The following is a 23,478-nucleotide window of genomic DNA, read 5'->3' on the forward strand; positions in this document are numbered from 1 at the left end:
GATGAAAAAATATGTCGAGAGAGGAGTAGTGCAAGGGAAGAACAATGTTTATATGGCTTATATGGTTTGCTCTCAATATATTTATGTATTAAATGAACAAATGAAAATTAAATGTTTAATCTACCCTATTTACTTGGTAATCTGATGTATTTATATACCTTAGTCATGTTAACTTGCCTCATAGAGAGTGGTGTGATGATGAAGAGTACCTGAAAAGTTGAATTGATGGTTATTGTGCCTTATTTTTTTATTCATCTTAGTCTCACTTACCAAATGGCTATTACAACCCTTTATATAGAAAAAAACTAGATAACCTAATAATAATGAATAAAAAAATAAAATAGAAAAACTATTCCATTTAAATAGAAAAAACTAGAAAATAAAAATAAATAAAAATAGAAAAAATAAAATTAACAATAAAAAATATTTATTTTCCTACGACGAACATACTTTTATGTGTGGGTCACCCTATCGTAAGTCCTTAACATTTTTGTGCGGGTCTTTCCATTATGAGTCTCCAATATAATACTTTTATGCGAGTTGTCTCATCATGAATCTCTTAACACACATCTTTTATGCAGGCTGCCTCATCATTGATTTAAAGTCTTAATTGCTTTTAATTTTTTTTTTAAAAAATAGTATAGATTAGATCACTTGAAAAGAGGCTTAATTATAAATACTAAGGTTAAACAATGGATATATATTAAAAACGTTTCCATGCCTTTTTTAGCTTTTATATCTTCACAAGAAATGTGCAATATACGCCTTAAATTAATCTCACTTACCAAATGGCTATTACAACCCTATATATAGAAAAAAACTAGATAACCTAATAATAATGAATAAAAAAATAAAATAGAAAAACTATTCCATTTAAATAGAAAAAACTAGAAAATAAAAATAAATAAAAATATGAAAATAAAAATAGAAAAAATAAAATTAACAATAAAAAATATTTATTTTCCTACGACGAACATCCTTTTATGTGTGGGTCACCCTATCGTAAGTCCTTAATATTTTTGTGCGGGTCTTTCCACCATGAGTCTCCAATATAATACTTTTATGCGAGTTGTCCCATCATGAATCTCTTAACACACATCTTTTATGCAGGCTGCCTCATCATTGATTTGAAGTCTTAATTGCTTTTAATATTTTTTTTTTAAAATAGTATAGATTAGATCACTTGAAAAGAGGCTTAATTATAAATACTAAGGTTAAACAATGTATATATATTAAAAACGTTTCCATGCCTTTTTTAGCTTTTATATCTTCACAAGAAATGTGCAATATACGCCTTAAATTAATCTCATGATATAAGTTTTCCATTGATTTAAGAAAAATAATCAATAAATTTATAATGAGAAATTTCCCACAAAGTTTTTAAGTTAAGACCTTTTCTTTTATCAATATATGATCCTCAGCGATCACCATCTGTTGTAGTTATCATTTTTTCTTTTTCAATATTTTCTATCAATAATCTCAAATCTAATATTATTTCTATTAGATTTGATATTTTTATTTATTTTGTATTTATCCATTTTATTTGATTTTATCCAAGAGTTTTTATGATATTTTCCTTATATTATTCTTGCTTTTTGTGTTGTTCTACCCTTTCAAGGATCTTCAAGGATCTTAATTTGATTGTAATGAAAATTTCACGTAGAGTGTTAACAAATCACTATCCAAATCTTTTGCATGATCCAAAAAAGAAGATCAAGATGCTTAGAGCTACTCATAAAATGTCAAAAAATACGTCCACTTGTAGAATAATTTTTAAAATTTAATTCTAGATCTTTGATTGTTAAAATTTAATTCTGATTTTTTGACATTTTTATATAAAATGTCAAAAAATACGTCCACTTATAATTGTTTGATTCTCGAAACAGAGAATCTTTTTGTTTCTGTAATTTTGACAAGGAAAAAAAAACAAATTTAATAATCAACGATAGCAATCAGGACAATCTCACCAATTGTCATCTTCAATTGTTTGAAGTTATTAAAATAAGCTAAAAGTAAAAAATTGATGTAACTCAATATGCAAGCCTCTCTCTATGGAGATGGCAATGATCCAAGTGGATACAGATTTTTTATGAACCCATAGCTGTCATTTGTCATGATGTTTGGTCCGATCGAACTGCGTTAGATGGAGGATTTTGTCCAATTATCAAGGATTCCCATTTGAAAACAAATTATCAATTAATAATTACATGGCACATAATTAAAAAAAAATAAAGGATAAAAATTAATAATTTTCCTCGCATGGACCAAAAGTATAACATATTAAAATTCCTAAATAAGTACTTGAAAATCATAAATAGAGTCCAAATTCAAAGCCAAGCAAGCATAGAAACTTTTAAAAATAGCAAGTTCAATACAAATCGTGTAGTTTTTTTTTATTAACCTGAATGTAAATGAGGTAGAGACTAGATTATTTATCTGCGCTATGCTATGAGTCGAATCATATTTTTTTAATCGATAAGCAAAATATCCATGTAACATGTTTTCAAGAAGGAAAAAAAATTTAAATTATATAGGGATTAATCCAATATGATCTAATTGACTTGGCAAGTTCAAATGCAACTTGAACAACTAGAAAAAAACATAATTTGACTAAAAGTTTTTTAAGACAATATCTTTTTTTTAAAAAAATATTAAGACAAAACATATTAGATGGACCCGAGTCAACCCAGATTGTAAAATTGCGACCGAGGTCATGAGACTTTGATAACCTCGTAGAAAACTAATCAAAAAAATATTGAAGTTTAATTTTTAATCAACCAGTATTAAAGAATAAAATTGAAAAAAAAAACAATTAAAAAAGACTCGGGTTAACCTTTTAAATCTGGATAACCCACTAGAAGGAAAATCAAAACAAATTATGAAGTCTAATTCTCAATCAATCAAATGTTGTAGGATGAAATTGAAAAAAAAAATTAATTAAAAAAGGACAAAAAAAGACATGAGTCAATTCGGGTTAGCCTGCCTAACCCTTAGCTTAGGTCATGAGATTGGGATAACCCTATAAAAAGCAAAATGAAATAAATTATTAAGTTTAATTCCCAATCAACCCAAATGTTGAAGTATGGAATTGAAAAAAATATAAATTACAAAAAAAACCTAGAAAACCCGAGTCAACCCGCTAAACTTGCGACCTAGATCATATGACTGAGATATCCTCATTGAAAGCAAGTTAAAATAAAATGTAAAATTCAATCCATAATAAATTCAATATTAAAAGATAAAATAAAATAAAAAATATTAAATTAATTTTTTTTAAAAAAATTATTTTCTAATTAACAATACTTTATTAGGAAAGGGACAATGATTTCCCCTACATAGTTAGTTTTTGTTAATATCCACTCTTAATTTGATTTGATTTGGAACCATACATGCATGATAAAAATCCAATCCAACATTATTTACAAAACATTAAAAGGAGTGAGGAAAATACTATTCCTCACACCACTGACTCATTACACAATGAACTTTCACGTTACATTTTTTTTCTTTAAGATTACAAGAAAAGGGGCAAAGTGAAAAAAACAAAGGAAATGGGTGGCTTTTTTTAACTTTTTGCAAAATATTCATTATAGTCCTCATACTTTTCAAATTATAAATATTGGATTCCTTTAATTTTTGAAATTAAAAAAAAGGTCAAATTCAGTCCAAAACCTCAATTTCCTTGTTTTTTTTAGTACCTGGTTTAAAGCAGAGAAAAAAAGTTGTTGGATTTTAGTGGTAGAGAGAGAAAATCATCATTGACACCGATTTTAACCACTAAAATGATCGATATTGGTGTCAACGGGTTCCATACGGTAAGAGAAGTTTCACTTAGATATTTTTTCATCTTTAAATTGCCTAAAAAATATATCTGAGCTCATAAAATTTTTTGATTTCGGGTTGATTTCGAGTTTTTGTATGTTTTGTTTTGTTTTGTTTTAAGGCAATGGATGAATTTATTAAGATATATAGAGTGTTTTCTAAATATTTTGGGTAAACATATAGGCTTAAAATCAACAAAAAAATACAAACAACTCTATTTTTAGCGATTTTTTATCACTGAAAACTAGGTCAGCAGATGACAAGTCATCTACAGTTATTTTTTTCTAAATTAAAAGGTTAGTCTGCCCTTTAATATCTTAAAAAAAGGTGGACAAGGAATCGTCTTCCCTCTGTTGTTGGCAAAGAAAGGGCTTAGCTCATGGCTCAGGTCTCTTTCATGTGGCTAAAGTGCAAACCAAACTTTTTATGGGTCTAATTTTTTTTAAATAAAAATTAATGTATTTTTAACCCTTTAAAATAAAAAAATACATTGTTTCATTGTTTTTTTAAAAGGTTTTTATATTTGACTTGAAACAAACCGTCTTTTGTAATTAATTTTTTTAAAAATTAAGGTTATTTTTATTTCAGTTCCATACACAATTCCTATTTTTACTTTTTTTTTTCAATTTGTTGTTTGATATAAAAAAAGGTTTCATGCATATGGTTGAGGTATAATTAAATAAAAAATAATTATGAAAATAAAAAAGTGCTAAATCTAATGGGGTGCATGACCTAAATAACAGGTTTGACAGATTAACTCTCGTTAACTTGGGTCTTCTTTTTATTTTTTTGAATTGAATATTTTTATTTTTAATTTCTTATTAATTGTTTTTTTTTTGCATTTACTATAAAAAAAAGGCATCGAAAGAGCCTACATATTCATTTTTTTTTGCTAAAACAAATATCTGGCCTACGGTAAAGCGTGAGTCAAATGGCTAGTAATATCTTATCTGACTATGGAACTAGCCTATTGGTTTGCGCTTCACTATAGGGTTGAATAGTTTTTTTTTTAAAAAAAACACACAAAAAAATTGTAAAAGTGTTGCTAATGTTGTTTTTAGCATAAAAAATCAACCATGTATTTGAAATTTGATGCATATTAAGCGATAACCTTTTTAAATACTAAGATGTGGAAATATCAAATGACACAAATATTTTTTTAATATTGAGATGATGTCATATCGAATCAACCTGGACCAACCTTGGTTAACTTATAAAATTCACGTCTCGAGTTATGAGATCATGATAACCCCATAGAAATAAAACCAAAACAATTTAGAAAGTCCAATTCCCAGGAAGCCAAATGTTGAATGATGAAAAAAAAACAAGTTCATTTTTTTTTAAAAAGCAGCTCGAGTCAATCCGCTAAACTTGCGACCTGCATCATAAGAACAAGATTACCCTATAGAAAGCAAATTGAAAAAATTACAAAGCCCAACTCTCAATCAACCCATTGTTTAATGATGAAATCAAACAAGAAATAATTGAAAAAATTAATAATTTGATTCAACCTCGCTTCAGTTGACGAACTAGGTCATATGACCATAATTGCTTAATAGAAAACAAATAAAAAAAATATCATGAAGCGCAATTCTCAACCACCTAAACCCACAACATGGGTCATGAGAACAAGATTAACTCATAAAAAGAAGATTGAGAAAAAAAACTTATGAATCCCAATTCTCAACCAACCCATTGTTAAAGTATGAAATCAGAAAAGAAACATTTAAAAGAAAAAAAAAAAAAACAACTCATCTTAACCCAGGTTAACCTAGCAATCTCACGACTTGGATCATAAAACTGAGATAACTTGATAAAAATAAATAAAAAAATCATAAAACCCAAATCATAACCAACTGAATGTTGAAGGCCAGCATTGTAAAAAAAAAAGAATTACAAAAATAAAAAAAAACAACTTTTGCAATACCCCATGTTTTAATAGTAAATTTAATCAATGTTTTATATAACATATATTAAAATAAAGTATATTTTTTTAAGTCTGATGATTCTTACAGATACTCTGGTTTGACCTGTATTGACATTTAATGAAATTCAATAGTCTTTCCAAATTCTTTATCTTTTTAACGAAATTTCAGCAGAATCTTCCATATTCAGAGCCTGATCTAAAATTTCATTGTGCTACCTTCACAAAGAGAATTCTAGTAATTTCACTTAGATACCTTAGGAATACCATCAGTTTATTTTTTATTCATCAAATTCTTTTACAATTTATCTATAGTTCTTATGACACTTCCATTTTCTTCTTTTCATTAATAGGCCATATACATTACAAATTTAAATGCACGATTGGATTTAAACAAAAGATTTAGCACAACAACAATAACAACATTCCATATTCAATATATCCTTAAAAAAAGTTATTACAATAACATAATCATTTCAAAATACATAGGTTTTATACTTAACAAAATATAAAGTAATAAACTAAATCAGCACTATCCCGTCGAGGAAAATGGACTTGCAAAAATTATAACATTTAGAGTAAAAATGAATATCATTATTTGACAATTTAATATTCCACAAATTTATTCTCAACCAATAAATTAACTTAATATTGTCAATAATTCAAATTTTCAATATAAGACCAAAAATCAATTTATTCCTATATATCCATAAGTCAGATTTAGTAATACTATATCAATTTACACATATCCCTTTAATTGTTATCAATATAGATGACTAAGTCATTTATTATTCATGCCACTCATCATCTACGTGACTCAACAAACCTTTTACCCATCTCTTTAGTCACCATCAACATGGTCACTAAGTATCGGAATACATTTCTTTTATTTTTCTTTGTCATGCTCGTCAAGTTTATCAATCAATATCCATAACAATCTCCTTAACTATCATCATTACAGTATACTAAGTATCATAAATCCTTTATGTCCTTCTATATTTTCTATCAACATCGATAATCATTTCCTTAGTTAACGCCATTATAGTATACTAAGTATTAGACATCCTTTGTGTCCGTCAACATTATTGATCAACGTTGATGTTCATTTCTTTAGATATCGCTATTATGGTATACTAAGTATCAGACATCCTTTGTGTTCGTCAATATTATCGATCAACATTGATATTTATTTTCTTAGCTACTGCCATTATAGTATACTAAGTATCAGACATCCTTTGTGTCTGTTAATATTATTGATCAACATCGATATTCATTTCCCTAGCTACCATCATTACGGTATAATAAGTATTAAATATCTTTGTGTCCATCAATATTATCGATCTTTAAAAGAATATATAATTATACTTGATTAGAATTGAATCCCCCATTTACACTGAATTCTTAACTTTTATTTAAATCAGGTCATACAATACTTCCCTCTTGCGAGTTAATTCACGACATTTCTATTTACAACATAATTTTTACTAATGCACATTAAGAAAGCAAAATTTAATAAAGTACTAGAATTTTATATAGGATGAGGTGACATGCACCTATTTACTACTCCAACTACATGAGCTCCTTCAACCACAAATGATCTTGCTCCTGGTGTCTCTCCTAGTTGTTTTGCACTTAATTGTATGATTTACCTTGCAAGTTTCTCCTCTACTTCTTCTCCTCTACTTCTTCTCCCTTTCAAATCCTTTGTTTCTCTCTCAAGTTTCCAACTTTCTCTCTCTTAAACTCTCTCCTAAATCCCCTTTTTAATCTTGTTTTTTACATCAATGATCCTTTATAAACACACTTAAACTCATATACTTGACTAAATAAGCCATTTACTTTAAAAGAAAAGAGAAAAAAAATCCCCCCTCTTTCATCATAGATGTTTTTGACCATTTAAAGGAGAAAAGGAAGGAATTTTTTACTTAATTATAGAATTGTCATTACTTATGCCCATGTGTTATTTATGTATTTAATTTATCCGGCCATTGGTACTTTTGCAAAGCTTTCCCAAACTTGTATTGACCTGAATTTTTAACCTAAGATAGAAAAATATATCTAGAGACTCCTTGTAAAATTTCAGCCCGATCCAACAATTAGATTTAGAGTTATGTTTAATATCATAAAACTGGATAGTAGATAATTTTACACCAAAATCCAGATTTGCGTACTATTTTATTTACTTAAATTGTCAATATTTTAAAACTAATTCATTGGAAGCTCCCATCCATAACCATAATAAAATCTTCCTTAGAGTTTTCACCGCTTTCGGTCAAAATAACACAATTGTACGCAGAGATTATACCGGCGATCAATGTCTTTAACGTGTAAAATCATATATTATTTTATTTAGAATTCCCTTTTATTTTTCTAAACATTGCACCCCAAATTTTATAAAATCTCTTCCTTTGAAATAATTATTTTATCCGATCGGGAAGTTTACGTGATTTATCACTCATTAATATTTCACGTATCGATTTTATTACTTTATCTCATCTGAAATTTAAGTTAATTTACTAGGGATATTCATATCATATCAAAATAATTTCCCTCCTAATTTATCATTTTTAAACTAGAAATCACCCTTTGTATCACTAATTCACTGATTTTTGGATCAGAGGTTTACAACTCGAGTCAACTTGAGCTAACCCTCCAAACCATTATCCTATAAAAAGTAAATAAAAAAAAATTAAGGGAGTCAATCCCTAACTCACTAAAAATAAAAGGATGAAATTGAAAAAAATAATTAAAAGAACCCTAAAAAACATTAGAAACGACAATTAAAAGAATGAAGACCAAAATTAATATAAGCAAAAGTTACGAAGCAAGGCACGAAACCTAAGACAAAGAGAGAGAAGAAGAATGGGTCTCCAACGACATATTTAATCATTTTAAACTAGTAAAATTTTATTTAATTTTGTGAAACTGAGGATCATACACACCCTAAAAACTTTTGTTGACATTGCAAGATCCTCGTATCTAGGCAAAAAAAAAAAAAAGAAGAAGAAAACCTTTAAATCCAATCCCAACTAAATTCAATAAGAAATGATCAAATTAAAAGAAAAAAAATTAAAACACCATAAAAAGGTTGAAGCTTCCACTGCCATGCATTTTAATCCTTGATTCTAACAACAAAAAAGGGTTGAATAGTTGTTAATTGTTTAAATTCGGTCCTATAGCTTTAATTATCTTAAATTAATAAAATTTCATTTAATTTTATTAAACCGATCATCAACCAAGAGTCATTGTTTTTCCTCAATATTGTAGATCCCCTGTATAAAGTATCCAAAACAAACCACCAAATTTAATATCCAATGTTAAATAACCAAATGGAGAAAAGTGAAAATAAGGGATAAAAATGAAAAAAGTCAAAAGAAATAAAAGAAAACACTTTGGAACACTAATAAGATCCACGGTTATTTATCTATAGTGTTAAGGTGAAAATGACAAACCTTTTAGTTTTTTTTTTAATTTTTAATTTAATTATAATTGTAATTGTAATTACAGACCCTAGTTTTCAGCAAGTATCCTAATAGGAAATTATGTCGTTATTTTTTTAATAATAAATTAATATTAATTAGTAGTAGTTATAATATTCATTCATTTAGCAGCAGTTAACCATAAGAGTGTAGCGGAGCAGTTCTATCCAGCCTTTTGGCTTGGGATTCGATCCATAATCGAAAAGACTAATCTTTTCTGACTTGCGAACTCAGAGAGAGTGAGAGTGAGAGAGAGAGGTTTGTTTGTGTCTAGCAGAGAGAACAAGAGCGACCACAAAAAAAAAAAAGGAAAAAAAGTTGCTCACCAAATTCAAGGTAACTCCTCCCCACCTCTCACTCCCTCTCCGCATATTTATGTGTGGGTGTGTGTACTATAAGCAATGAGAAAGATAGATAGGTTGGAACTTGATGGTGAGGAATTATGATTTCATTTCGTTTATATTTTTGTGTTGTTTATTATTATTATTATTATTATTATTATTATTATTATTAGTTTTACTGCATATTTATTTGTTTTTTTTTTTCCCTTTATGCGTGTGGAAGATTGCAAGATGCAGTTCCTTTATTTTTTCTTTGTTGAGGCAAATGATATTGTGCTTTGAAAGCAATCTCAAAAAAGTTTCTTTTCTTTTCACTCAAGTGAATTAGTAGTTAAAACAGGTGGAGGGTTCATATTTCTTAGTCTCTGGGAAATGAATCCTTTCTCTTTCCTTTTGGAAACAAACAGAGACTGAAGCTTGTCAGCAAATTTCACTTTTTTTTTGTTTTCTTTTTGCATACACCTTTCTAAGTCACAGCAAAAAAAGAAAAGAAGGAACTTTTGGATGTTGATGATGGACTCTTCTTAATTAAAAGCCAATTTGCAGATATTAAGGTGCTTCCTCTTTTTGTCCCTTTTCTTCCCCTTCCTTTACAACCAGTTGACTTTCTTCTTAATCTTCTTTTTTTTTTTTCTTTTTGAAACTGGAGCTTAATTTTGTTCTTAGTTATCTATCCTCTGGTGGTCTCTGCTTATCAATTTATTCCTGGTGCTTGTGTTTTCTTTTTTCCCTCATGAAACTGTAGTATCACTTTTGCTTGTGATTAAGAAAGTCAATAACAAGTATGTATTAATAGTCTTCAAGCTCATGTTTCTTCCATCGATAACAATTATCTATCCTCCCTTCTTTGTATAGATCGAAGGACGACAACAACTCAAAGCTATTGCTGAAATCTTTTAGTAGATTCTTCTTATGGAGTCAACATAGACATTTCTCCCATGAGAAATTCAGGTTTGCCTGTAAACTTGTAAGTGATCGTGACCTTTTGGGCATTTTGCATGTCTGGCGCTGAGGTTATTGTTGGTAATGTGGAACGAGCACTGACTTATGCAGACAGGACGAAGTCTGTTGATGCCATCTCTGACAGAGACCGCTCATCTATATCAATCAATGGTGAATCTTTCCGTGCTTCATCTGAAAATTTAGCCTTTAGAGTTGGGGAGCTTGGTCTTCCCAATGGGGAATCATATTCTGGATCATTGCTCGGCAATGCACCTGAGGGGAATGGGAAATATGTATGGTCGGATGGTTGTGTATATGAAGGTGAATGGAGAAGGGGAATGAGGCATGGGAATGGAAAAATTCAGTGGCCTTCTGGAACTGCTTATGAGGGTGAATTTTCAGGTGGATACATGCATGGTGCAGGGACCTACGTAGGTTCCAATAACTTGACATATAAAGGAAGATGGCGTTTGAATCTCAAGCATGGATTGGGATACCAGGTTTATCCTAACGGAGATATCTTTGAGGGCTCTTGGATACAAGGAGGTCCAGAGGGTCCAGGCAAGTATACCTGGGCTAATAGGAATGTCTATCATGGGGATATGAAAGGGGGTAAAATGACAGGGAAAGGGACTCTTACATGGACTAATGGGGATTCATTTGAAGGAAGCTGGTTAAATGGTATGATGCATGGATTTGGAGTGTATACATGGAGCGATGGCGGTTGCTATGTTGGAACTTGGACGCGTGGTTTGAAGGATGGAAAAGGATCGTTTTATCCAAAAGGGAGCCGGTTTCAAGCTGTAGAAGAATGGTACCTCAATGCTCTAAGAAAAAGAGGGGTACTTCCAGATCTAAGAAAGCAAAACCACGCACTTATTCATCATGCATCTTCGGTCAATATGGGAAATGTCAAGGTAGGTGAGAACCAGGGATCTCGTCATAATTCATCTGATAAACTATCCAAGGGAAACTTGTTAACTTTGGAGCAGTCTCGAAACAAAAATGTTTCTCTGGAAAGGCGCTGGAGTCTTGAGGTATATATTGAAAAGGTTATAGGACATGACTCATCATTAGATTTATCTGAAGGCTTAGGGAAGGAGTTTGAAACAAACACTCCACCAATCTTGGAACGAGAATATATGCAAGGTGTTCTAATTAGTGAACTTGTGTTGAATAGTAGTTTTTCTTCATCATCCAGAAGAACAAAAAGGCGACAGAAGAAACTTGCAAAAGAGGTCAAGAGGCCTGGTGAAGCTATCATTAAAGGGCATAGGAGTTATGATTTGATGCTCAGTTTGCAGCTTGGAATAAGGTACACTCAATCTTGCGACCATTGTTATGTACCCTCATCCCGTGTCAAGGTCACTTTAATCTTCACTAAAAAAGCCCGTTACTTTCATCCAGTTTCTTTGTATGATCATCCTATGATTGTTAAGTACTGTGCTTTCTCCCCTCGTCCTAGATATTTCATGTACCTTGGAATTTGGATAGAAGTATCAACCTACCTGTTCCACTTTAAAGAGGGTCTTTTTCTTTGTGGTTTCTGACATTTATGTAGCTCTCAGCATGCATCTTGATGTGGAAATGTGGCTATTCTGCATCGTCTGAGGCAGATTTGTCTTATGATTGCGTGAAATGATGCAAAAGGATCCATATAGCCAACCCCAACTAGTTTAGGACTGTTGTTGTCAACAATGCCTTAAACTGCTGTCTGCCAGTTTTTTTTTAGCAGGAATCTGCATATTGCATTTGATGTTATCCCTTGTTTCATTATGTTTATCTTAACAAACACAAGCATTTAATATGCATCAGAATGTGGTCAGGTATACTGTGGGGAAAATTACACCTGTACAGAGACGAGAAGTTCGTGCTTCAGATTTTGGCCCGAGAGCAAGCTTTTGGATGAATTTTCCGAAAGATGGATCACAATTGACACCTCCTCACCAATCAGAGGATTTTAAATGGAAAGACTACTGCCCAATGGTTTTCAGGTTTGTTTGATTCACTTTCAGTTTATTATAATTTTGAGAATTATCTGTGGGTCCTATCTTTTTTTTTTTTTTGTCTTGTTGAGTTCAATTAACAAGCCATGTTCATCTGTAAATCAGGTCAATTCATCTCATCTGTTTCTGCAATGTTCTTTTTTTAATGCTTTTTAACAAACTGATATTGCATCATCTCACACAACATGGAGTAACCATGCTCAAGTTGAGCATATCAAACATAAGTTTGACCAATTTTTCTGTGATAGTTAAAGTTTTGAGGTATACAGGTTTGATCTTCCATAATATGTTCAGTATTCTTGCTTCCAAGTTGGGGTGCCAATTGGTAATCGTTCTAAAACTCCATGTAAATTTAATCTAATGATGCTAACTTCTGAATCTTTTGTGTTTCTATAGCCTAAAACTGTTGGAGTGCTTAATACTTTGTTTGGTATCATCAAACATTTTGGCTTGTATTTTTCTCTGTCTGTTATGGAGGACATTGCATTTACTTAGGATATTTATTCTCATTCTTGTGGTTCTCTACAGATAGAATCTTTTGGACCATAACCATGCATAGCTTTCCACAGTTATTTTTACAAGGAAAAAATGGAAATGGAATTACCTGTAAATCTCTGCCATACTTTTGATGTGTCAGATCCATATATTCGTGGATCTTGGATTACTTTTTGTTTCCATGCTAACATGCCATTCTTAATACTCACAATAGGAATTTGAGAGAGATGTTCAAGATCGATTCGGCTGACTACATGATGTCCATTTGTGGAAATGATGCTCTTAGAGAACTTTCCTCTCCTGGGAAAAGTGGTAGCATCTTTTTCCTATCTCAGGATGACCACTTCATGATTAAGACACTTCGGAAGTCTGAAGTAAAGGTACATAATACCCTACCAAATGCAAGTAGACCCAGTAACTTAAATGCAAGACAAAGGACTAGTCAGGTTTTAATTTTGTCGGTGAACAAAAGGATCATAAATGTCCATTCTGAACAGCGAACCTCTCCTACTTCATATTCAAGCATTATTACTGCTACCTGTTACATGGACGATACCTTGCATGCGTTTTAGGAATGTTTATTTAGCAACTAACAAAGTGTCTTTTAAACAAATAAATTTCTTATGCTTGCATTTCTAGTTGCTTTTCCTTTTGAACTGTTATATTTACAACTCCACTCACCAGAGTTCTTATATATAGGTGCTTCTGAAAATGTTGCCGGACTATCATCATCATGTGAGGTCGCATGAGAATACACTCATAACAAAATTCTTTGGTCTTCACAGGATTAAACCTTCAAGCGGTCAAAAGGTAGTGGCATTTTTTATTCATCATAATCCCATAAGATGTTTGCTTACTTCCATTTGTTATGTGCAATTAGTTCAAGAAACACTTTAATCAAAACTTGTATCAAGCCATTATTATCCTATCTTAAAGCTTAATATACGAACACCTCTTTAAAAAAGCTAAGATTGGGAACTATTTCCTGTATTGCAGTTTCGCTTTGTAGTGATGGGAAATATGTTCTGCACAGAATTAAGGATCCATCGAAGGTTTGATTTGAAAGGGTCATCTTTAGGACGGTCTACAGAGAATGTTGAGATAGAAGAGAACACAACACTTAAAGATTTGGATCTAAACTACTGCTTCTATTTGGAACCTTCTTGGCGTGAAGCTTTATTACAGTTAGTGATGCTTCCAATTATATTATCTATTGTGTTTCCTAAGTTTGCAAGTTTATGTATGTGAAACAATGTTATCATCAGTATCCATATTGTGTATTAAACAATGATAATCTCCTTGCACGTGCCTTGCAAGGCCTGGCATGGCTGGCTTTCCAAGTTTCAGACTGATATTCTTCCTAGACTCTTGAGTTCATTGCAACTTGCTAACCCTTTTGTTTTTTGCTTGGTCTGCATCTTTACTCAGGCAGATTGAGATTGATAGCAAATTTTTGGAAGTGCAGCACATCATGGATTACAGCCTTTTGCTGGGTGTGCATTATCGAGCCCCACAACACTTACGGTCTTTAATGTCTTACAATCGAAGTATAAGTGCTGAAGGATTGGGAGTTCTAGCAGAGGAAGGTGGGTGCCTTAGACACTTATATTTGATGTTCTTTTAGCATGTTGTTCAGGCTGCTTGAAGCAAAGCTGGAGAAAGTGGAAAAAATCATAAAAGAAACTGAACATGAAAAGTTAATTTTCAGATATGTTTTTGATAAAAGTTTTTTTAATTATGATTCAACCATGAGGAAGGGAGCATGATGATTTGTACTGCAGACTAACAGTTATATGTTCTTAATGTCCTAGGTTTTAGGCTTAGTGCCTCTGACTAAAGACTCTTAAGCTTGTTTGTGTTCGATTTTAAGTTATTTCTTGAAGAAAAATTCGAAAGTTGCTGCTTGGCTAGGAGGAGTTTAATAGCAGCATCCAAATGATATTTCTCTTCATTACATAAATGTGCACATCATAAGTCAGCTTTGGAACCAATATATCATACATTACACATGGCATCTGTCATATTTTGTCTGGACAGTGATATGACCGCATTGTTCTGAATATATTTTGATATGGGAATTGTTGGTCATATTTCACTGACAGATACTATAGAGGATGAGAACTACCCACAAGGTCTCGTCTTGGTTCCTCGAGGAACAGGTGATGATAGTGTTGTCGTGGGTCCTCACATTAGAGGTAGCAGATTACGAGCATCATCAGCTGGTGATGAGGAAGTGGATCTCCTCCTTCCCGGCACAGCAAGGTATGGCATCCAACCCCATCCAATTATATTTGTAAGAAGCTCCACAGGAGCATGTATATTTCTTTCTGCAATGCCAAAAGTACCTGTAAAGCTTTTTCGAGCAGTTGCCCTAGATATTTTATGACTGAGGCAATTGCACAACGTAAGTGTTTCTATATTTCATCCTTGAACAAATTAAGCATGCCAAACAGAACAAATATCTTCTGCATTTAAAAAGCTATATTGGATTGATGTGTTTTACTTTAATGATTCATCATTTGTTATTTTTATACCCATTGAGCAGGCTCCAAATCCAGCTTGGGGTGAACATGCCTGCCAGGGCAGAGCAGATTCCAGGGGAAGAGGAAAAACAGACCTTTCATGAAGCATATGATGTTGTTCTGTACCTAGGCATCATTGATATCTTGCAAGAATACAACATGAGTAAGAAGATTGAGCACGCATACAAATCCCTTCAATTTGATTCCTTGTCAATCTCGGCTGTGGATCCAACTTTCTACTCCAGACGCTTCCTAGAGTTCATTCAAAAGGTTTTCCCTCCTAATGTCATTACAAGTTGATACATTTTAGCCCGGATGCGTTTTATGCCCCTTGCCTTTGTTTTTACCTTGTCAGAGAACCATGAGCTTAAATGCTTCAAAATGTATTTCCATTATCATGTGACCAAGTTAAATTCATGTGCAAGCATACACTGTAAATGTGTTTGATTTAATACTAAAAGCTATTCTCGGACCAGTCGTGTTTTTTCTTTAGTGTCTTTTTAATACTTGAAGAGTTATCTTGAACATTACTCATAATTCATGGTCTATATTGGTTTTTTAGCAAACAATAAAAAAAAATGCATATAAACATGAAAATAGGCACAAGTTATAATGAAAAAAAGTAGATAGATAGCTCACGTTTAATTTTTGTGCATCTTAAAAAAACTATGCTCAAGCATTGTGATTGTATTTTAAAGAATAAAAAAATTCATGACTCGATATTATAGAAAAAAAAACTAAAAAAAAATGATCAAATTAAAATGTTAAGGGATGAAATCGGGAAAAAAATCAATAAAAAAAAAGTAATAAAAAACAAAGCATCAAAAAACAAAGCATCCTCAAAATCAAGTGAGGTTGTCAAAACTCGCGAATAAAATCATGCGGAAATGATAATTTAATAGAAGACAACATAACATAAATGAAGTTTAAATTTAATTTTTAAAATATTCGAACTTCGAAGAACAAAATCAGAAAGGATAAAAAAATCGACTTTAAAAAAAATTGAAGAAGAATTGATCAAGTGTAATACAGTTAAAAACACAGTTGACCCATGTTTCGGTTAACCTAGGAAAAATCCAGTCAAAACCTGTTGACTATTTTTTTTAAAAAAATAATATCATTTTGACTCTTTTATAAAATAAAAAGATTTGGTTAACTTGAGTTAACTCAAATCAACTCACTTAACCTATGACCCAATAATGAAGTTGGACCATAATATAAAAATCAAACCTGAAAAAACAACAATGTGAAATTCTCAACCAACCAAAATAATTATGAATAAACTTGAAAAAACAAATTTAAAAAACAAAAGTAATTTAAAAAATATAGATTTGGAAAGAAAGAGTATCAAATTTGACACAAAAATAAAACCAAATCATAAGGTATGCAATTGAAAAGTAATTTCAATTAAAAAAAAAGATAAGAACAACTAAAAATAACAATCAAAAGAATGAGGAGTATATTTAATATAAAAATAAAATGTAACGAGATGAAATTCAAAAACAAATTAATTCAAGACCACATACATCACAATTAAAAGAATAAGGACTAAATCCAATATAAAAATCAAGTGTAAAGGGATGAAATTGAAAAATAAATTAACCTAATAAATGATTCAAGACCAAACACATTGCAATTAAAAAAATAAAAACCAAATTTGATATAAAAATAAAATATCAAGGGATGAAATTGAAAAAACAAATCAACTCAATAAATGATTCAATGCCAAATACATTGCAATCAAATGAATGAGAACCTAATTTAACTTAACAAACAAATAGACATACTTTCTTGTATTTTTGCAATGACTTGCAAGGTCTTTTAAGAGGAAAGAGAGGGAAGGAAAAAACTCGTTGCTAGAACTCCACCACTCCTCTTCGCCGTAGATGAGCCGAACCACAATCATGGGGTGGCACAACGCATCTAACCCGAAGGGCACAGACAATGTCCACTTGCTGGCGCGTGGAAAGCACGAAAAAAATAATATGTAAAACCCGAAAAACCCCTTAACCTAAGAACTGACCAGTACTTTTAAGTAAAACCTAATGATCTTTGACATGCATTTAAGTAATTGACCAATACAAAAAACATATGTAAAACCAGAAAACCCTTGAACCTAAAAAGAATTGTTTTTTTTTTCTTCAAGGACCGTTTAGTAATTATATTGTAGCTAAAACATATGAAATTACCAACCCCTAAACCCATGCTATCCCACAAAAGATAAAATCATGTGGATTCGTACAGTGAAAGGCTAATACCTTTATATATATATATAATGAACAAGGAAATCAACCAAACCAAATAACAAGTTACATGAGAGAGCCAGGTCTAAGCATTAGAACATATCATCGAGGGGAGTCAAATCCCATGTAACTAGGCTTATCGTGAAGGCTAAGTGAAACAAAGAAATGAATCAACGCCTTCTTGCTAAGCTAAGCGGCATGAGTTACATAATGCATTCAGATCTTCAAACAATCATCCATCAATTCAATCCAAGTATTGTTTTAACTACGTAAATGTGCACAAAAACATTAAGCTAGGGCACCTACTGTCCCATGTTGGGAGGTGGTGGGGGTGGACGCATAACCTGGCCCTGCATCTGTTGCCCTGGAAAACCTTGGGGAGGCAGCATTGGAGGTCTACCCACCTGATTGCCAGGTGTGAAATTCGCCATTGCACCACTGCCACCAGGAGGTGGAGGCGGGGCAGGTGGAGCTCCACCTGGAGGCATAGGCCTAGGGCCATTACCCATGGGAGGAGGAGGGGGTAATGATGCAGGCAGTGGTGGTGGCGGGGGTCTTGATCCTGCAGCTAGTCCTTGCAGTGGCGGGGGTGGTGGTGGTTGAGAAGGCAGTGTGCCATTGGCTGCAGCAACAGATTGAGGTTTGTTCGCCTCTGGTGGCTTCAATTTAAAATATAACTGCAACTGTAAATTAGACATTTGAGTCAACATGTATTCACAATTAACAGATTATTTATTTGTAAAACCAGATTACAAACTAATCCAAAGAGACAGCAAAGTTTGTACTAAAATCCAAATAGATTCCACTTGTGGATAACCCTTTTGTCCACTCATTTTATGAATAACTAATGAAATCTTGAACATGGGCATCGCACCCAGAGGAGTGAAATCTAGAATTGATCCAGGTCTCTTAATGTTCTCGGTACAGGCCAAGTTAAATAAGACACAGTGAGAATTCGCAAAAGACTAATTCAACATTTCAATATAAATGAATATACAGGGTCCCAAGGCATGACAATCAAAACACATGAAGTAGTTGAGCAAGAATTAAAATACTAACTGTGAACATCTTGGAGTCCGGATCCCAATGTGAGAAGAATTTAGGAGTAGACTTGTCAATTTCTGTGCTAGGAACCTGGGATTATTAAATAAACAAGCACAAATGATAAATGTTTCCAGAATTAACCATCAACTTAAAAGAAAGAAACATGCAATGAACATCTTTCAACTTGCCTTGAAAGAAATGATCTCATAAGGTTCCGCTGCAAATAAAAGATATTGAAACCTCTTATCATTGGCCTCAATTCTCTGTATCCATGACAACATAAATTAAGTTAGAAGGATCCGATCATAGTTTTCATCTACCAGGAAAAACATAAGCCGGGGGGTCGATATTAATCAAAGGATAAAACATGATTCTTCTCGAGTGCAATGCAAGATTAAAGAAAATAATTTATGCAGAGATGTTTACCATAAACAGTGCAGACATGGGATGAATTTTAGAGAGTGCTTGTAAAAGTTATGAATGGCTTAGTTTTTTACATCATTAGATTTCAACAAGCTGCTTGAGTTGACCAATATGTTTGCAAACAATTTTATAAATAACAGTTTCTATCACTTTGTTTTTCTTTGATTGTTACAGATAACACTTTTGGTTTCTCCATTTGATTATTGCAGTTACAGACAAAATCAATGATAAAGTTAAGTTTTTAAGCAAAGGCTGAGTTGTAATTCATAAGTAATGCTAACCAAATAAATTTTTTTGTCACTTAACATGTGCAGAAGGTAAGAGATCAATGGAAAAGAGAGAGTTAAGAAAAAACAAAATGGAGATTACCTGTTCATAAGATGACATAAATCGATGCCTAGGCTTTGTATTGTCCTCTATCTCAGGATATTCAATCTGGAAGAGAAGAGACCTCTGCTTTGTCTCTGGATCAAATTGCTTTGTCACCCGGTAACCAGGCCTGCCAATTTTGACTGCACAAAGACAAAGACAGACAAAAACATTAACTCTTAAGTTTATGATCAAGTACCCACACTGCCATCTTACAAAATTTGAAATATTACAACAAAATATGAAGTGAAATACAATTAGATGTAGTCAACACCTAGAAGTACAATGTCTTTGTGAAGCAACATACAGACAAGCTCACCTCCACCATGTCTTGGCAGGACAGTAGGAATTTCCTAGCTTGCATTCTAAACCAAGTCACATCTACACAGTTATCAGTTAGTAAGTTAAGAACCAATCTGAGGTCTCAATATAGTATTGATTTTTATGATTAAGTTAAGATATGAAGGGTGCACATAAATAAGTAATTCTCAGACAAAGATTCAGACAAATCTCTAAGGAAACACTGTGATTAGTGCTCAACAGTAGAGATCACTACACTGAACCAAATTCTTACTGTAAAGTTCATATCCACAGAATTTGTCTAAAGAAAGACTGTCCTTTTGTTTCCAAATTGGAACTTTTATAAGAACATATTTCCAAGTTGGACGGAATCATCATACTCCAGACTACTCATAAACAACAGTTACCACAATACCCTTGACATAATTAAGCTAGAACAAAAACACAAAGCACCACAGAATGTTTTGCTTTCCACCAAACAGCGTTATTGTTTGCATAGGTCTGATAACACTAAACCCAAGCTCCAAATTCAATATTTCTGGCCAAGCCATGCAATATGTGCAGCAGCATGAAATCCTAAGAAAGCCAGTTTGGTTCTAAGTTGAGGCCTTTAAGTTTAACTTGTCACCAGAAACTACAAACAACCAATCTCAAGAACCTGACCCATTTCCTTTATTTTTCCTCCCTTTTTTTTTCTGTTTTTTTCATTCAAGACCTTTTGTTGCTCTTGACCTCAATAAGCTACCACTGTTTATTTTCCAAAGCTTTTTCAAGGGACATTACTAAATATATGAGCAACGGCACTACCTGGATCTTAATCTTATAAGAATCAAAATAGTCCATGCGGTACATTTTACTTTGAAGCCAAAATATCAGATTAAGGAGATTCTTAGGCAAATAAACTCCAATCAGATATGAATTCACCATGCCATTAGTAGTGGCTTTTTCAATAACTAACACCCAAACAAGTACTCCATTTTTCTTTTATTAAGCAACATGATCTTTCATACTTCTCAAAGCCACTCATTGATCTAATGAAAACAAGGTTAGTGTTTTGTATGCGTGTTAATCTACCTTCAACACCAAACCAATCAACATAGTTTCTATCCACTACATACTAAATTAAACAAAAAAATAACAAATAAAACGGGAGGGAAGGAGACTGGAGACTTGCCTGTCTTGCGAATGTTAACTTTGCGCTTGTTAGGCTGAGGAAGGGCAGGCGCATCTTTAGCCTCACGAGCAGCTCTCTTAGCCAAATTGGTCTGATGGCGCTTCCCTTGTGTGTGAGCCAAGTAGTTTCCTTCATTGTTGTGCAAAGTCAGACACAGCTTACACTCATAACTACAAATACCTCAAACAAACAATTAATCAATCAACTTAATTATTTTTTCAAAAAAAAAAAAAAACTAAACCTAAACCTAATACAAAATACAACTCTACTGTACCTGCCGAGGTGGTTGCGCATGAAATAGGGATCTTTTGCTAGATCGATTGTCTCCAGGGCGAGACGTCTGAGACGCTCACGGCGGTCGATTGCCTCGTTCTGGGCGGAGGCGGCGCCTCCGCTGCCTGGCTTAGAACCCCATTCTCTATCCATTGAATGTTTTAACTTCTTCTTCCTCTGACTCTGAGCGTGAGATTGTCAGGGATAATGGTTGGAGATTAGTCACTCACTCACTCACTTAGCTGAACTTGGACTGGATTTGGCGGTGGACCACTACGTTTGGGCCGGGCTTTATGCTGCAATTCAGTTCCATTTATTTCCCCTCTTTGTTTTCTTTTCCGATATTACAATTACCGTTACAATTACAATTACAATTACGTTAAAATAAATTAAGATGTGACTGTGGCCAATTTCACTATACTCCCTCTTACAATTTGAACTTCTTTTATTTTTCATTTTTGTAATCAAACATTTTTTCTTTTTGAATTAATCCTTTCTGAAAGAGCCAAAATTATGCTTCGGTGGTTAAGTTCGCAATCATTCTATTTTTTTATTTTTTTTATTTTCTACATTTTATTTTTCATTCTCATCATGCTATAATCCCAATTCCAAATCGTTATTTGGTTCGATATTTCTCTAATGTTCTCTTAGAAGTTGTCGGATTTGACGATTGGGATAGATTTTTCTAAATTAGTGGCCAATTGCTTTTTACTTGTTATGGAAAGATAAAACTAAAAGAAAGGAGATCAAAGTTAAAAACATAGGAAAATTACATGGATATCTTAAAATTGAGACAAAAAGTTAATTTGATCTTTTTACTTTCCAATTGATAAATTTTCGACCCTTTTAGTTTTTGAAAACTCACTTTTTATATAAATTTTTATTTTTTATTTTTCAATTCCTTGGTTTGAGAAAGATAAGAGAGATGCATCGAATTGTGATGCTAGAAAGAAAAAATCATAGGTTAACACCAATTTCAACCACAAAGAAAATTAATCTTGATATTTACGAGTTTCATTTGATGAAAGATGTTCCACGAGGGTGTGCTTTGACCTTTATCTTGCATAAGAGAGTAAATATGATATCAAGAAGTTTTTTTAATTCAAATTGATTCCCTTTTTTTTATCAATTTTTGGGTTGTTTAAAGGTATGGATATGTTTGTTCATGTCTCTAGGTTGTTTTTTTAGTTTTTATTTTATCAAAATGGGTTAAATCAATTTTTAGAGAGAGTTATCGGATTCTAGAGTAGTAAATGACACATCGTCTGTGCTTTTTCAAAAAGAAATTAAAGGAAGGAAGATGCTTATCCACCGTCTAATATAACAAAAAATTAAGATGCCTAGCACGTGAGCCATGCCTAGGTTGGCTCGGGCTTTTTTTTTGTTTTTTTATATTGGTTTTTTTTCTTTTAATTTTAGCATCCAACATTGAGTTGCTTGAGAATTGGGCTCTATAATTTGTTTTGATTTTTTTTATGAGGCTATCCCAATCTTATGATCCAGGCCGCAGGTTTGGCGAGTTACTCGGGTAGACTCACAATGATTTTTTTTCTTCAATTTCATCATTTAACACTGGATTTATTAGGGATTGGGCTTCATAATTTGTTTCGATTTACTTTCTATGGGGTTATCACGGTTCTATGACTCATGTTGCATATTTGACATGTTGACTCAGGTCATTTAAATATGTTGTCATCTTAATATTTTAAATAAAAATTATCTTTAATTTTTTATAGTCAATCTACATTTTTACTAGTCGTACAGGTTGCTTTTAGACATGTCAAATCAACCTTAAGAGATCACACACATATAAGAAGTATTGGTTAGAAATTAAAATATGATGATTAATTAAGTTTGACTTGATTGCAAATAAATTGTAGAAATTGAGGATTTGAATGTAAATAATACAAGGGATTACAATTCTAGACCAAGAAACAATCAAATAAGAATTTTATAGAATAAATTTCTAAAATTATCCTTAAATAATATATGTGATATTATTTAAGGGACAAATTGATATTTTACCATTTAGAGGGTTTTTAGGTTCCTCTATAAATGGAATGTTATGCCTCTTATTTTCTTAGAAAGAGAAGGTGAGTAGAGTACATATAAAAGCATTTA

General features: G+C 32.2%; 2 protein-coding genes across 7 annotated transcripts; one reads left to right on the plus strand and one right to left on the minus strand.

The window, feature by feature from the left end:
- Positions 1-9,374: 9,374 nt before the first annotated feature.
- On the plus strand, positions 9,375-16,006 carry LOC18100123 (phosphatidylinositol 4-phosphate 5-kinase 9). Of its 6 annotated transcripts, none has more exons than XM_052453786.1 (10): positions 9,377-9,657; positions 10,422-10,533; positions 10,620-11,823; positions 12,335-12,502; positions 13,224-13,389; positions 13,709-13,819; positions 14,006-14,193; positions 14,438-14,595; positions 15,112-15,271; positions 15,555-16,006. In XM_052453786.1, exons 3-10 carry the CDS (start codon positions 10,847-10,849, stop codon positions 15,829-15,831), a joined length of 2,205 nt encoding a protein of 734 aa, XP_052309746.1. In that variant the 5' UTR covers positions 9,377-9,657; positions 10,422-10,533; positions 10,620-10,846; the 3' UTR covers positions 15,832-16,006. The 6 variants fall into 6 exon arrangements, with proteins under 6 accessions (XP_024459056.2, XP_024459054.2, XP_052309746.1 ...); XM_052453785.1 differs by having other exon boundaries at positions 9,377-9,561; XM_052453787.1 differs by lacking the exon at positions 9,377-9,657 and adding an exon at positions 9,791-10,120.
- Positions 16,007-17,766: 1,760 nt separating this feature from the next.
- LOC18100124 (uncharacterized) lies at positions 17,767-21,578 on the minus strand. Its single transcript, XM_006381312.3, has 6 exons — positions 21,359-21,578; positions 21,085-21,254; positions 19,611-19,753; positions 19,007-19,081; positions 18,834-18,908; positions 17,767-18,457 (listed from the first exon to the last, which is right to left on the minus strand). Exons 1-6 carry the CDS (start codon positions 21,508-21,510, stop codon positions 18,077-18,079), a joined length of 996 nt encoding a protein of 331 aa, XP_006381374.1. The 5' UTR covers positions 21,511-21,578; the 3' UTR covers positions 17,767-18,076.
- Between the last annotated feature and the right edge of the window lie 1,900 nt (positions 21,579-23,478).

This window comes from Populus trichocarpa, chromosome 6 (assembly GCF_000002775.5).
Source record: "Populus trichocarpa isolate Nisqually-1 chromosome 6, P.trichocarpa_v4.1, whole genome shotgun sequence".
NCBI classification, from domain to species: domain Eukaryota; kingdom Viridiplantae; phylum Streptophyta; class Magnoliopsida; order Malpighiales; family Salicaceae; genus Populus; species Populus trichocarpa.

Bases quoted from the DNA above. Each gene is read 5' to 3' on its own strand.
- LOC18100123 (XM_024603288.2), top strand. From the start codon at position 10,565: ATGTCTGGCGCTGAGGTTATTGTTGGTAATGTGGAACGAGCACTGACT. The intron at 13,820-14,005 runs GTAGTGGCATTT...CCTGTATTGCAG, and splicing joins AACCTTCAAGCGGTCAAAAG to TTTCGCTTTGTAGTGATGGG. The intron at 14,194-14,437 runs GTTAGTGATGCT...ATCTTTACTCAG, and splicing joins TGGCGTGAAGCTTTATTACA to GCAGATTGAGATTGATAGCA.
- LOC18100124 (XM_006381312.3), bottom strand. From the start codon at position 21,510: ATGGATAGAGAATGGGGTTCTAAGCCAGGCAGCGGAGGCGCCGCCTCC. The intron at 19,082-19,610 runs GTAATCTCCATT...TCATGGATACAG, and splicing joins TTATGTCATCTTATGAACAG to AGAATTGAGGCCAATGATAA. The intron at 18,458-18,833 runs GTTAGTATTTTA...TCTAATTTACAG, and splicing joins CGGACTCCAAGATGTTCACA to TTGCAGTTATATTTTAAATT.